The sequence below is a fragment of the Macaca fascicularis genome, chromosome 4 (genome assembly GCF_037993035.2).
Source record: "Macaca fascicularis isolate 582-1 chromosome 4, T2T-MFA8v1.1".
Lineage (NCBI taxonomy): Eukaryota > Metazoa > Chordata > Mammalia > Primates > Cercopithecidae > Macaca > Macaca fascicularis.
In genome coordinates this window covers 99,268,943-99,285,236 of record NC_088378.1, presented here as the reverse complement: position 1 = coordinate 99,285,236, position 16,294 = coordinate 99,268,943, and the positions used below count along the sequence as shown (strand labels likewise).

Here is a 16,294-nt window from a genome sequence, read left to right as displayed (position 1 = left end):
TGCCCAGGCTGGAGTGCAGTGGCGCGATCTCGGCTCACTGCAAGCTCCGCCTCCTGGGTTCACGCCATTCTCCTGCCTCAGCCTCCTGAGTAGCTAGGACTACAGGCGCCCGCCACCGCGCCCGGCTAATTTTTTGTATTTTTAGTAGAGACGGGGTTTCACTGTGGTCTCGATCTCCTGACCTTGTGATCCGCCCGCCTCGGCCTCCCAAAGTGCTGGGATTACAGGCTTGAGCCACCGCGCCCGGCCGGCTAATTTTTGTATTTTAGTAGAGAAGGGGTTTCACCATGTTGGCCAGGCTGGTCTCGAACTCCTGAACTCAGGTGATCCACCTGCCTTGACCTCCCAAAATGCTGGGATTGTAGGCATGAGCCACTGCACCTGGCCCCACATATAATTTTAAATACATTTAAAAAGCTGTCGCAGAATAGTTGCATTTAAGTACACATTTGTTATAGTGATGATCTAGGTTTCAGTTTTGTATGTACTAAATAATAAAATTATAAATAATTGTATACCATATTATTGTCATCAACATTTTTTATCCTATATTTTAAACAGATACCTGACTGAATCCTATGGAACAGGTCAAGATATTGATGACAGAATTGTTGAAGGTATTGCTAATTTTTCTGTTGTTATGCATGTACTGAAATTAAGTTACAAGACCTCTTTCAGTGGTCTGGAATGTTCTTCTCTCAGAGATGCAAAAGACACTCTTACCTCCTACAAATCATTGCTCATATGTCATCTTGTTATTTACCTAGTATCAATTGTTTCTGCCCCCATGCCCACCTCATGAAAACACTGAGAAGGCAGGGATTTTTGTTTCATATTGCAAACCCCTAGAATGGTAACTGATACAGAGCATAAATATCTGCTGAATGAGTGAAAGAAATACAGGAATGTCTTTAGCTTCCTGTTTGTTTTGTGGAGCTGTTTTGTGTAAAGGGAAGAGGAAGAAGGGTTATTTGGCATTAGGTGCTTTTTTAGGGAAGTCATTTTTTAACAAAGGCAGTAGTGTGTAAATTGATTTCCTTAAGCTATCCATGCTTGTATACCTCCTTAGAAAATCTTCTTCTTGTAGCTCAGTTTGGAGACTACTGGCCTAGACTACCATTATGTTGAATCTCCTGCATGATGCCCTCCTGCATCATAGACTCCTGCTTGGTCTCTTCAATTAGATTCTTACTTCTCCTTAATCCAGTCTCTGTATGGAAGTTGGAATAATTTCTTTTCCTTTTTTTTTTTTTTTTTTTTTGAGGCGGAGTCTCACCTGTCACCCAGGCTGGAGTGCAGTGGCTTGATCCCGGCTCACTACAACCTCTGCCTCCTGGGTTCAGGCGATTCTCCTGCCTCAGCCTCCCGAGTAGCTGGGCTTATAGGCGCCCACCACCACGCCTGGCTAATTTTCGTATTTTTAGTAGAGACGGGGTTTCACCATGTTGGCCAGACTGGTCTTGAAGTCTTGACTTCAGGTGATCCGCCTGCCTCAGCCTCCCAGAGTGCTGGGATTATAGGGGTGAGCCACCGCACCTGGCCAGAACAATTTCTTTTGCTTTAAATCATCTGATGGCTTCATATTGCTCTTAACATCATGTGCCAGATGTGTAACATCACCCACAGTGCTCTGTGTGGTCTGGCTCCTGCCTCTTCTGATCTCACCTAGAGTCATGTTTCTTCTAACTCCTTATGCTTTAATCACATTGGGCTCCTTGTAGTTCTTTGAACTGTCTTAAACAGGCTTCTCTGAACACTCTTTCTCCTTCTCCCTGCCTTACTTTCCCCCACTATGTACTCAGTAAGCATTTTTTAATAATGATGATGTGATAATAACATATATGGGATGTATTAGGCATTATCCTATTTGTTTAAAAATCTGTTATCTAATTTAAATCTTCACAGAATGAATTAGAAATTCTTTTATCCCTACTTTAAAGATGATAATATTTAAATATGCTGAAGCTCATATAGCTCATCAGTTGTGAAATTCGGGTATAAACCTAGACATCTTAACTACATGCCATAGTAAATGCATATTTTACACTCTCTTGGCCTTTTTTGTTTTTAAAGTAGAGACAGCATCTCACTATGTTGCCGAGGCTGGTCTCAAACTCCTGGGCTCAAGCAGTGCTCTTGCCTCAGCCTCATAAGTAGTTGGGACTCTACGAGTGCAACACACATGCTCTTGACATTTTAAAGAAAAATGTTAGTTGAACAAAAACTTAATGGGGCCTTGTATGTTCATGCATTTTGCTAGATCATAGCAAATGATATGTGCATTTTTCACAATGATGTAAAATCTGCGTGTCGATCAATCTAAATACAACTCTAATAAACATTTTTAAAGTTGAGCATCAATAAAGTTTTTTTTAATATAAAGAATTTTCTAGTTTCATTTATAGTTTTTATGTGGTGTTGTGACATACCCAAATATGTACTTATCTCGTAAGTAATGTTTTATTCACAGTAAAGTGCCTTACTTTAGCGAGGGAGTCATTCTTAAAAACTGAACAAATTGGCCGGGCGCGGTGGCTCAAGCCTGTAATCCCAGCACTTTGGGAGGCCGAGGCGAGCGGATCACAAGGTCAGGAGATCGAGACCACAGTGAAACCCCGTCTCTACTAAAAATACAAAAAATTAGCCGGGCGCGGTGGCGGGCGCCTGTAGTCCCAGCTACTCAGGAGGCTGTGGCAGGAGAATGGCGGGAACCCGGGAGGCGGAGCTTGCAGTGAGCCGAGATCGCGCCACTGCACTCCAGCCTGGGCAACAGCGTGAGACTCCGTCTCAAAAAAAAAAAAAAAAAAAAAAAAAAACAACAAATTAATAAAAAAGAACAAATTATGGGCTACCTCAGTAAAAGACTAATTAGTATTGTGATTTGCTCACTTGAGGAGCACACTCACTTGACAATTGGATATAAGCCCAGTTTCTTCCACAGTAATGTGCTGTACAGTATGTAGTGTGTTATAGTGGAGATAAGTTGCAAAGTGTGTTATTCCAAATGCTTCTATAGCTGTTTTTTTTTTTTTTTTTTTGAGACTGAGTCACTTTGTCACCCAGACTAGAGTGCAGTGGTGTGATCTTGGCTCACTGCAACCTCTGTCTCCCGAGTTCAAGTGATACCCCTGCTTCAACCTCCTGAGTAGCTGGGATTATAGGTGTGTGCCACCATGCCTGGCTGATTTTTGTATTTTTTAATAGAGTTGGGGTTTCACCATGTTAGCCAGGCTGGTCTTGAACTCCTGACCTCAGGTGATCCACTTGTCTCAGCCTCCCAAAGTGCTGGGATTACAGGCGTAAACCAGTGTGCCCAGCTCTGTAGCCTCTTAATGGATAATAGTAAATGTAACTAGAAGGGCATAGAGTCTTTTGATGCCATCCTTAATAGAAGTTTGGTTGCTGGTTTTGGAATGAGTATATTATTAGTAGCATTAATATGATTTTCTGTTGGAGAGGTTCTTATCCTATTTTGGGATATTTTACTTGTATTAAATTCTTCAGCAAAAACTAGTAGATTACCAATAAGGGAGTTGGGGAGACCTGTAATTGAGTCCTCTTTTTGTCAACAGACAGTTATGTGGCCTTTGAAGAGTGAGTTGACCTTTTTTTTTTTTTTTTTTTTTTTTCTGAGATGGAGTCTCACTCTTTCACCCAGGCTGGAGTGCAGTGGCATGATCTTGGCTCACCTCAACCTCCATCTCCCGGGTTCAAGTGATTCTCCTGCCTCAGTCTCCTGAGTAGCTAGGACTACAGGCGCCCGCCACCACACCCGGCTAATTTTTGTATTTTTATTAGCGACGAGGTTTCACCATGTTGGTTAGGCTGGTCTCAAACTCCTGACCTTATGATCCGCCCACCTCGGCCTCCCAAAGTGCTAAGATTACAGGTGTGAGCCACTGCGCCCCGGCTGGCCATGTTGGCTTCAGTTTTTTTTGTCGCATCTGAAACATGAGAGATATATGCTAATATTTCTTTTAGTTTTAATGTTTTCTTTCTTATTTTGGCACGTGAAGTGGCTGGGGAATGATCTTTAAAAGAGTTTAGAGACTAGTTAAGCATTCTGCTGTGGATAGAATAGGAGAAATTGACCTGAAAAGTCTTCATAAGAAATATGGCTTCATATTTATTTTTTATTTTATTTATTTATTTTTTGAGATGGAGTCTCGCTCTGTCACCCAGGCTTGAGTGCAGTGGCACGATCTCAGCTCACTGCAACCTCCGCCTCCCGGGTTCACGCCATTCTCCTGCCTCAGCCTCCTAAGTATCTGGGACTACAGGCGCCCGCCACCGCGCCCGGCTACTTTTTTATATTTTTATTAGAGATGAGGTTTTCACCATGTTAGCCAGGATGGTGTCGATCTCCTGACCTCGAAATCTGCCTGCCTTGGCCTGCCAAAGTGCTGGGATTATAGGCATGAGCCACTGCGCCTGGCTGGCTTCATGTTTATTATAGGAAGAACATGCTTCATAAAAAAAGTTTTAACACTAAACATTATGAAGCACTTTAAGTTTGTTGAAGGAAAATATGTGTGTAAGATTAACACTAATTTGGTATGTGTATGATTGAGACTTAGGTGAGTATAAGAGTAGACTGTCGTAACTCTTATCCAGTCATGATATGTGGGTAGGTGATTATAAAATAACAGTGAAAATGTTATATTTGTTCATTAGGATTTTAAAACCTTTTATTCTGAGAATCTTTCTTAGGTAATTCTGTAAACTCTTAATATGTTAAATTTCACTGGATATACATGTAAAAATGTTAAATATGGAGACTATTAATATGTAAAATGTTTTAGATGTTTTAGAAAAGTAAGTCAAGTAATACAACCCTTGTCTGTATTTTCTCACAAGAGGTTTACTGTTTTATCAAATTACTCTTGTGGGCCTAATATACTTGATAAAACAGTAAAATTCTTAGGGAAAAAATTTTAAAGTCGAATTATACATTTTGTAACATAGTAGCTTAAAAATTTAGTCCTATAACATTTACATTTTTTTTTATATTTTTGAGAAATTTTCACATCTCCTGGACTTGAATAGTGCCTGAGCATAGTGGGTAGTCAATAAATATTTGTGGAATTTGGCATTACATGTGAATTCCTTCATGTTATTTATTTATTTGTTTTTTTTGAGATGGAGTCTTGCTCTTGTCGCCCAGGCTGTAGTATAATGGTGTGACCTCGGCTCACCACAACCTCCGCCTCCCAGGTTCAAGCAATTTTCCTGCCTCAGTCTTCCAAGTAACTGGGATTACAGGCATGCGCCACCACTCCTGGCTAATTTTTGTATTTTTTAGTAGAGGTGGGGTTTCATCCTCTTGGCCAGGCTGGTCTCGAACTCCTGACCTCGTGATCCACCTGCCTCGGCCTCCCAAAGTGCTGGGATTACAGGCGTGAACCACTGCGCCTGATGCATGTTAATATTTTTTAGTACATTTTTTTCTAGACATATACATTAACAAATGGAGATATACTATGCATATTTTGTTTTGTTCCATCATGCTAATTTTTTGATTGATTTTTTTTTTTGTTTCTTAATAGCTAACCCACTCCTAGAAGCCTTTGGAAATGCAAAGACTGTTCGCAACAATAATAGCAGTCGATTTGGGAAATTTGTAGAAATACATTTCAATGAAAAGGTAAGTGAGAGTAAGCTTTGGAATGATATTTTTGGGGAGTGTTCGTAAAAATGCAAGGGTCAGTTGGTGCTGTACTTGCACTTAATGGTAAATCCCTTTAAGTTTTATTGTTACTTTAGATGGTTACAGGAATATACGTGTCCACTACAACCATCTAAAAGCTCTTTTCACAATTTAAAGCCCAGATACTGATTTTGACTTCAGCATTGAGTATTACTGTATAGCTAGTCATGTAAGATATTCTAGCACCTGTGTTGAAGTACAGTGCAGGATCAATTGTGATTCTTCATTGGCTCAAAACTTAGCAGGATTTGGGTAGAGACTTAAATGAGGATGTTTAAAATGAAGGATGACCATTATAAATACTCTATGCTTACATTTAGTTGTTTTTTCCCCTTTATTTGATGAATATTATAACTTCTTTGATAGATAAATATGTATTAGAAAAGGTAAATAATTTAACATTGGCAAATAATACTTTTAAGACTTTAAATGCAAAAACATATTTTCTCTGTGTTTTGTTTTTTAGAACTCAGTTGTTGGAGGATTTGTTTCACATTATCTCCTAGAGAAATCTAGAATCTGTGTTCAAGGCAAAGAGGAAAGAAATTATCATATCTTTTATAGGTTGTGTGCTGGTGCTTCTGAAGATATTAGAGAAAAACTTCATTTGAGCTCACCAGATAATTTTCGGGTAGGTCAGAAGAAAAGAAATTTCATATAGCCAGGTGCAGTGGCTCATTCCTGTAATCCCAACACTTTGGGAGGCTGAGGCAGATGGATCGCTTGAGCCCAGGAGTTCGAGAGCAGCCTGGGCAATGTAGCGAGACCCTGTCTCAAAAAAAAAAAAAAAAAAAAATTAGCTTGGCATGGTGGCAATCACCTGTAGTTCCAGCTACTCGGAGGCTGAGGTGGGAGGATCACCTGAGCCCAGGAGGTTGAGACTGCAGTGAGCCATGATTGTGCCACTGCACGCCAGCCTCGGCAACAGAGTGAGACCCTGTCCCAAAGAAAAAAAAATTTTTGTACGATTTTTGAAAACAGAATTGCCATCAAGCCTAAAACTTTTTTAGTGGATTTTGAAATCTACTTGTTGTGTGTATGTAACTTACATTGGATCAAGTATAACATGTTAGAATGACCACTGTACTGAGAAGATCTCTATTAAGGTGTACTGCTGAGTTTATAATATATTACTATATGAGGAGGCACATAATGGAATAGATAAAAGGATAGATGTTAAACCCTATTATCAATTTAAACTCAATTAGAAATTTATAATAGCTCTGTAATACTAGCTTTAAAGTTACCTTTGACTTATCTGTAAAAATGTTTGAACACTGAATTAATATTAATAAAGGACAGATGATTGTATTTCTTAATTCACTTCAACAACAAATATTTATTGCTTACCCATTGGGTGCCAGGCATTGGGCCAGGATTAAAAAGATAAATAATACCCAGTCCCTGCTCCTGAGCAACTTAGAATGTGGTGGGAAGAGTGCACACACATGCACACGCCTACACACACACACACACACACACACACACACACACACACACACACACACACACACACACACACACACACACACACACACACACACACACACACACACACACACACCCATCCCTGAGCATTACAAGTCAAGGGAGTGGAGTTTCTAGGAGCAGTGACTGGGGATGGTTAACACAATTTTCAGATTCTCAGGTTAGGAAACAGTGTCCTTGTATGGAGTATGGGAATGTTGTTTATACAAAGGAATGGAATGTGAGTAAGGAATGTCATTTGTATAGAGTTCCCCAGCTGATTCCGATAGTCTTTTTTGGTCAGAAACCCTCTATTTGAGAATCATAACACACATAATTATTGCTCTGTGGTTGTGTGTGTGTGTGTGTGTGTGTGTGTTTTTGCAGACAGCTTTTCTTTTACTTCAATTTCTTTTAATGTGTATTTGCAAATTTTAAAAGTCTGTTGTCTTAAAACGCTTTATAAATGTATCTATATACTTCTAAAATGTCCAGTCTTTTCTAGAACTCTCCAAATTAATTGGAATTTGAAGTTAGTTGCCCACATTATTTTCATGAAAGTAAAGAAAGCATTTCTTTTTACTATGGTTTTTAAAAAAGGAATAAATTACTAGGAACTACATAAAATGTAATAATGATGATACGGTTTTGTCAGTACTTATTTGACAATAAAGTGATGTGACTATTCTGGCCTTAATCTAGCTTTTCTTCCTGCTTGGAGGCTTGGGAACATAGTATTTTTGGGTTTCAGAATATACAGCCTTTCCTGGTACAATGGCAGGCATCCTGAAAGGGCAGCTATTGAAATTTTTCTGGTCAGAGGGTTTCCTGATTCTGCAGTGTGAACCAGGAGGCCTGATTTCCTTTCTTACAGGAGAGTTCTTGTGATGGTAAGAGGGAAAGTAGGGGAACAGCGTTGCATACATCTGCCATCTTGAATATTCCTCTTGTATGCCGGCACACACACACTACTATATCCACTTCCCCCAAATAATTCTGCCTTAAAGTGACTTAAAAGTGTGTTAGTGATTTCATCAGGTTTTTCTGTAGTTTAGCCCTCTGGTTATAATTGAGAGATCAGGTTTTAAAAACAAAGGGGAGACATGCAATAGGTTGAACACTTCCAAAATTGTTGAATGTTTTTGGTCACTCCTCTATCAAAATTAGTATGTAAAGAATTGTAGATGTATACCTGTCTGAAAACACTTGTATTAATCACACATATACTTTAAAAAGTAAAAGGTTTAAAAATGTTCGCATTATTTAGACATTTCAAATATTTCTGCACATGTTTTATGGAGCCATTTGCTGTAATCATGGATAGATCCTTGAATGTGAAGAAAGGGTGGATAGAATAAGAATAGATGGCAGGGGTAGTGTTCTAGTTACAGAAAAACTAAAAGGACACATTTCTATCCAAGGTTGTAATATTAGGCCCCACTGTCCAGAAACAAAGTATTTGACAAAACAATTGGAGTGAGGAGACAAAATGCTTGGTAGCAAAGAACATATTTGTTTTGGCTCTATGTGTTTAAGCTATTATTCTGCTAAGTAAAAGAGCTCTTATTTGAAACAGTCCGTTGAAAATGCTTACCAACATTGTCTGTCCTCCTTTCTCTTTTATTTTTATTCACAAATATTCTAGGGTAGAATGAAAAAAGAAATGTATATAGTTGTCTTGTTTTTACTGTATTTTAGCATTTAATTATAATGGAGAAGGAACAATAGATGCATTGATTGTCTAAAATATTAAATTTATCCCCGTATCATTCAAATTTATTATAAATTTTTTTTTGGTGTATGTGTGATGTGGTGTATTTAATCTGGGAATTCATGCCATGGTACAATAAAATCATAGTCACCTGATTTAAGAGATGTTTACAAGCTGAGATGTTTAAAAAACTTGTCCATCCTGTTCTCTGTGTACATCCTTCCTGATCAGATTTGCCCAATTCCATCTAAATGTCTTTAGGCTGTGTGTAATTTTCCAAAAAATGCAGTATTTTTAGTCTGCCATATAGCAAATATGTCCATTCACTTTTTATTAGAAACAGTTTTTAAATGAAGCAAGACTTCAGTTGCAAGACCAATAAATGTGAGCAGTAGATTCTTGTTGATACAGATATATGTTCTTTTTTTGAACTACTCCTCTTGTTTTATATTTTGGAAGCATTTAGCTTTTGAAAGCCTTTGGTAAGCAAAGTCATTGAAATAAGAAAACCTTAAATTATTTGATCCATAAAGCAAGTACTGTAATTTATGTACAGTCATTGTTAGTTTTCAATAAATGTGAAAAGCATGTTTTAAAAAACTGACTCTAAAAATAAAAAATTAAGAAAATCAAGGGTAGTATTTATCTTTCTTAACTTTTCAGAATTTAAAATATTGCTTGAAAAATTAAACTACAGTATGGGTCCTTACTTGAGGTTCTACATATTTAGTAGGAAGTTGATTTGCATGATTTTATGCACTGTATTTAGATTTTTGATACTGAAAAGATATAAAATTGTTGCCCTTTAAAAGTAGAAAACCTTTATGTCATTGATCTTTATTTTAATCATTTTATTTAATCTCCTTTCAGAGATTAGGATTTTTAATATGCCTGGTTTTATTATTAGGAAGAAAATGTTTATAAAATATAGAAGTATTGATTTTAATGGTGAGATTAAACAGTACTCAGGTTGTGTTCAGAAATTCATCATGGTTGGCACTATTTTATAAGTTGCGTTTTCTCCTGTATTATTTCCCTGTGGATCATATATGTTAATTATATTTAATTTGTTTTTTCATAGTATTTAAACCGAGGCTGCACTAGATACTTTGCTAACAAAGAAACGGACAAACAGATTTTACAGAACCGCAAAAGTCCTGAGGTATAGTAGACCATTTTTCTTAAAATCTTTAATGTAAAAAAAAAAAAAACATACTGAAAGATGTGTTATAATTTTTATTTTGGAGCCCAAGTAGGAGTTCTGACTTTTAGGCTTATATTTTAAAAAACTAAATATTCATCTAAGTCTCTTTCACAGTGTAATACTTTATACCTCTTGTTGGTATCTAGTGAAGCAACAGGTTCTGTTCTTTCTGGTTGGGCATCACTGCACTGCTCTCCTCTCATTCTGTTTTCAAGCATGAAGGTATTAAATTGCGTAAGAATCAGTCTCTTCTAGCATTTTTGAAACTTACTCGTATGTTACCACTTGAGCTTAAGAATATGTCTTTTATAATTTATTGTCTATTTCAAGACTGAAGTGAGCCTTGATGTAGACAGTAAATAGATTAAGCATTCTTGGGAAGAAATGTTATAGGCTGGGTGTGGTGGCTCACACCTGTAATCCCAGCACTTTGGGAGGCCAAGGCGGGAGGATCATTTGAAGCCAGGAGTTTGAGACCAGCCTGGGAAACATAGTGAAACCCCATCTTTACAAAAAATAAAAAAAAATTCGCTGGGTGAGGTCATGTATGCCTGTAGTTCTAGCTATTTGGGAGGCTGAAGGTGGAGGTGGAGGCTGGAGGTGGAGGCTTGAACGCTGGAGGTGGAAGCTGCAGTGAGCCGTGATCATGCCATTGTACTCCAGCCTGGGCAACAGAATTAAAAACAAAAAAAACCTGGTCAGGTGGAGTGGCTCGCGCCTGTAATCCCAGCACTTTGGGAGGCTGAGGCAGGTGGATCATTTGAGTTCAGGAGTTCGAGACCAGGTTGGCCAACATGATGAGACCCTGTCTCTACTAAAAAATTACAAGAATTAGCCAAGTGTTTGGCATGTGTCTGTAATCCCAGCTACTCGGGAGGCTGAGGCAGGAGAATCTCTTGAACCCAGGAGACGGAGGCTGTAGTAAGCGGAGATCGTGCCACTGTACTCCAGCCTGGGCAACAGAATGAGACTCTGTCTCAAAAAAAAAAAGCTTATATATTATTATAGTTCTGTTTAAAACATCATATTTATGTAATATGAAAAATTTATATATTGGTTTCAGTAAATTATATTTCTAAGAATAATTAGATATAATTATACCATTAATTATTTATAAAACATTTTCTTAATCTAGAAATTTACAACCCTTCTAAATTTTAATATGCAGTGTTTAGTAAGTGGTACTAAGTTGCATGTACTCAAGGAACTTAAATTATGAAATATTAAGGATTAATGATAGATACTTGTTAATGTTACTTTTATTAATTTTGTTAAAAATTTAAATTGAGTAAGCGAACAAGTTTTTATAATAGTCAGTTTTTAATGCTTCTACATTTGTAAGACCGATATTTTTGACTCCTCTTAAAATGGATGAGATGATTTATGTTTTTAGTATATTTATATAAAAGGATAGAAAGCAAATAAAATATTCCTTTATTTAAAATTCTAAGCAGACAACCCTACAGTTAATTTTTGTTTAATTTGATATTTTATATATCATTATAGATACAGAATCTGAATTACAAACTATAAACTTTGTTATAGCCATGGTTGGTACTTTAAGAAGCAACATTAATATTTATTATGGTGTCTTTCTTAGTCTTGATAAGACTATGTTTTTCTGAGATATCAAAATATAGTAGTTATATTCTTTTCACTAAGATAATGGAGACCTTTCCTAGTGGGACATTGCAGCAGTTCTGAAGGGTCGGGGGAAGATAGAAATTTGATCATTTGCCATGGAAAAAAATGGAGTAGAGAGAAAAGAAAACTGAAGTTTACTCTCCAAAGAGTAGCATGTACTCTCCAAAGAAGAAAATTACCCTTTTATTCTAGAGTCAGTATACTCTGTCAGAAATCTTATTCGCATTGAGTGAGTGTGTGTTTATGTGTATAGTTAAATAATGGATTAATATGTTTAAATTACTTTTTATGTCTTCTTTATCAGGAGGATGAGGTGATCATTTTGACTAATTAAACCCTTTGCCCAGTTCCATCTGAATGTCTTTAGGTTGTGTGTAATTTTTAGAAAAATGCAGTATTTTTAGTCTGCCATACAGCAAATATGTTCATTAACTTTTGATTAGAAACAGTTTTTAAATGAAGCAATTCTACTACTGCAAGACTAAAAATTCTGCATGGTGTGTGTTTTCTGCTGAACAGTTTTGGCTGCATGTGATTGTTTCCTTTGCTTCTTTTAAGAATAAATTGAATTTTATTGTCTTAGATATTTTCCAGAAATGTTGAACATTCATAATTGAACATTTTAAATAATTTTGTGGAAAGACAATTTCAGCTTGAGCTGAGAATCATTTGTTTACTGGGAGGAAAAAAAATCCGTCTCCGGGAGGCATCTTTAATGACCAGTTAATCGTGATCCTGTTACTTAATGTTAAATTATGTATTCTCAAGTTCTGGAAAATTTCTAGTACAATCTTTTCGTGTCCAGTAACTTTTATGTTTCTCCTTCTAGTTTCTGCAGACCTGACTTTCTTCTTCTTTTTTTCTTCTGAGTTGGTATAGAGTCTAACAAATGAGTACATTAGATGCAAGTTCTTTTAGGAGAGAAAACAAATTTTCTTCTCATTTTTTCTGAAATGTTTTAAGTCATTGTGTAAATTATTAGAGTAAGCATAGTGCTTACTAATATACTTTACCATATATATATATATATGCATATAAAAAACTTTAAAAAGGAATTCTAAGGTATGAAAATTGTATCAGCCTGCTCACTATTTACTACTACTTAATATTGGTGCAGTTGGTGGCAGTTAATCTAAAGAAGTGTCATACTAATTGTCACATTTAAATTTTTTATTGCACTTTTTAACTTAGTGTTTCTTTTTTTTCATTGACAAGAATAGTATATATTTATACTGTACATTGGAGTACAGTGTAATGTTTGATACATGTATACATTGTGGAATAATTAAATGAATATATTTATCATTACCTAATTTTTAAAAAATATGTAATGTTGATACAAGTATTGATATTCCCTCCTTTTCCACTGAATTTTTTATCTTTTTCTAATATCCTTGGATTATAAGACTTTAGAGTGAAAATTGTAATTTAATTGAAAAAACATCTAATTCCATTATTTTAATTGCAATTTTTGCTGGTAAGTGTAGATTCACACGTAGCAAATAGAGAAATAGAACAGAGAGATCCTGTGTATACCTTTCCTGGTCATTTAGTTTTTGAATGTTAGAATAGTGAAGATTTTCCCATTGACAGAATTTATTTTTGCATGTTATATAGTGCATTAATTGACCTGGTGTAGTAGTTTTAGAGTACTTAAATAATGTAACAATCAGTTAATTGGTGTCTTCTTGTTTTGTAGTACCTTAAGGCAGGTTCTATGAAAGATCCTCTATTAGATGACCATGGTGATTTTATTAGAATGTGCACAGCTATGAAAAAAATTGGTTTGGATGATGAAGAAAAGCTTGATCTCTTCCGGGTAGTAGCTGGTGTCCTGCACCTTGGAAATATTGATTTTGAGGAAGCTGGCAGCACTTCAGGTTTGTTTTTTATTTTTTTAAGAGGAAAAAAATTAAATAGAATTTCTATTATTTATTTGTAATATGAAAATTGAATCTGTTTATGTGCAGCTGTTTAAAAAATGCTTAAGAAATATCTAAAATATACTGGGTTACATGTTGAATCTCCCAAATGAAGACTGTTTCATTATCTGTAATTCTGATCAACAAGTCGGTGAACAAATCAGTGATACTGCTTAGGAATAAACTTCTCATTTTTGAAGGATAAACAACTGATTATTTTATCCTGATAAATTTAGGGTAATTTTTAGTTAAATTTTCCAGTTATATTCACTTTTTAAAATTTCCAGTTATATTGCACTTTTCTAATAGGTGAGGAGATTAATTCTCTATCATCTATTAAGGCATTTTTTTTTTTTTTTTTTGAGGCAGAGTCTCACTCTGTCACCCAGGCTGGAGTGCAGTGGCGCTATCTGGGCTCACTGCAAGCCCTGCCTCCCGGGTTCACACCATTCTCCTGCCTCAGCCTCCCAAGTAGCTGGAACTACAGGTGCCTGCCACCATGCCCGGCTAGTTTTTTGTATTTTTAGTAGAGATGGAGTTTCACTGTGTTAGCCAGGATGGTCTCAATCTCCTGACCTCGTGATCCGCCCACCTCAGCCTCCCAAAGTGCTGGGATTACAAGCATGAGCCACCATGCCTGGCCAGCTATTAAGGCATTTTTGAAAATGTTCAGGATCATTGGATAAATTAATTAGGGCAATTTAATATATAAAAGCCCATGTACTTTATTAATGATAAATGAAAATTTTAATTACGCACATTGAAAAGAAAAGCAACTTTTCAACTCTAGTGTTTCAGTCTGTACATAAACAGTAGGACTTTACATAATTGGAAATTTGATCTATGAATACGGGGAATGTCAAACTATGAACCATGGCCCAAATTTGGCCCACTGCCTGTTTTTTGTAAGTAAAATTTTATTGGAACAATGCCACACCCAATCATTTATGTGTGGTCTATACCAGCTTTTGTGCTAGTGTCAGAGGTGAGTAGTTGCAACAGAGGCTGTATGTCCTGCAAAGCCTAAACTATTTACTGTCTGGCCCTTTAGAGAAAAAGATTGTCAACCCCTATGTTAAGACATTATTGTAGGATCTTATACCAAGGATGAGTTAAGGAAAACCTACAGCACCATTTAATGTAGTAGTCAATAATGGGCTTTGGTGTTAGATCCCAGAGGCTCTCTGAGCCTTGGTTTCTTCAGTTGCAAAATTGAATAAACCATGAGAAGGACTTTTAAAGTACAATCAGTAGCTAGTGTAACGTTAAAGGTTCTTGCCTTAGCCACGCCAAAGAATTGGTGTGGCAGCTGCCCGCGGTGAGTGATGGAGACAGGGACCAAGAGAAAAAAAAAGCTGTAGACTTTATTGAGCAGAGTGACAGTACAAAGCTTTCACAGCGTGGAAGGGGTCCCGAGTGGGTAGCCAGAGTTAAATTATGCAGTTGCCTTTTAAACTCTTTAAGGCGGGAAATACGTGCAGCGGGAAAATGTTACCAGAGCGAGAAACAAAGGCAGTAAATTATTTTGTGATATGTTTTAGATTTTGAGGAAAACCAGAATTAGGTTTTATTTACTTTATGACCTTGCCGCAGCATGGCAAAGGAGACAGGATTTTATAGGACTTTACAAAGTGTGTTTACAAGGAATTGGAATTAGGAGCATAGATAAGGCCGGCTGGTCACAGAAAAATGGGCATTTAATATTTCTTTTAGTTTCAGGGGAGGCGAAAGAGAAGGAGAGAGGACATAGGGAAGCTTACGGCAAAATTTTTGCTGTTTATAGCTTTCTTGGGGAAGAAAACACATGTACAAATCCTGGTGTTAGGAATATTTTAAGCACATATCTTTAATATTATTCATCCAGGACCAAAGTAAGTCCTGATGCAGGAAATGAGTGAGTTTCACAGCTTTCTGAGCCCCGACTCCACCCAGGAAGCCCAGCTGGCGCCTCCTCTCACTAGCAATAGTGTGCATACAGGGAAAGAGCACAAGAAGACAGGAAAAAAAAGAAGATTAAAAAAAGTGTTATATGCAGGTCCCTTCTTACTCTGTATGTCATCATAAACATCATAATTGTAATCTGTATATCATAAATATAATGAGGTAGGGGATATCATCTCCGTTTTACAAAAGTGGAACCTGTGTTGAAGTGATGCATGTGGTTATTGATGAAGTTGTAGATGTGAGAGCTGGTTCTGCTCATGTCTGACTAACTCAGAGGCTTGTGATAATTGTCCCTTCTTTCTCCCAGGCCACTGAAATTTGTGATCTATGAATGAACAGACTAAAATAGATGTCTTAATGATTTTCTGATTTAATGTTCCGTAATGCTGTGAAATCAATAATGTGAGATGCAACATAACATAGTGGATGGGAGCATGTGCTCCTGATCCAGATGCTTTACCACTATCTGTGTGACCTTAGGCAGGGAACTTAGCCTTTTCATGTCTCAGTTTCCTCACTGTAAACTGAAGATAATAGTCCCTACCTCATGCTGTAAAGAGGAATATCTGAGTTAAATATTTGTAAAATGATTTGAATACTTGTGTCTGGCACATAGTAATCATTATAAGTGCTTTAAATGAGTAAGTACAATTAAAATACAGATTGCTCCCAATTGAAAATGAAAAAAAATTCAA

At 36.7% G+C, this 16,294-nt stretch overlaps 1 protein-coding gene across 11 annotated transcripts in view; it reads left to right on the top strand.

The window, feature by feature from the left end:
• The window catches only part of MYO6 (myosin VI), a 165,700-nt gene that overhangs the window by 87,688 nt on the left and 61,718 nt on the right, over window positions 1–16,294 (top strand). For all 11 annotated transcript variants that reach the window (XM_065543812.2, XM_065543811.2, XM_074037612.1 and 8 more), the window contains 5 exons: window positions 562–617; window positions 5,547–5,644; window positions 6,174–6,338; window positions 9,967–10,047; window positions 13,433–13,613. In XM_065543812.2, the coding sequence (XP_065399884.1) occupies window positions 562–617; window positions 5,547–5,644; window positions 6,174–6,338; window positions 9,967–10,047; window positions 13,433–13,613 (581 nt within the window). The remainder of the gene's footprint in view (window positions 1–561; window positions 618–5,546; window positions 5,645–6,173; window positions 6,339–9,966; window positions 10,048–13,432; window positions 13,614–16,294) is intronic.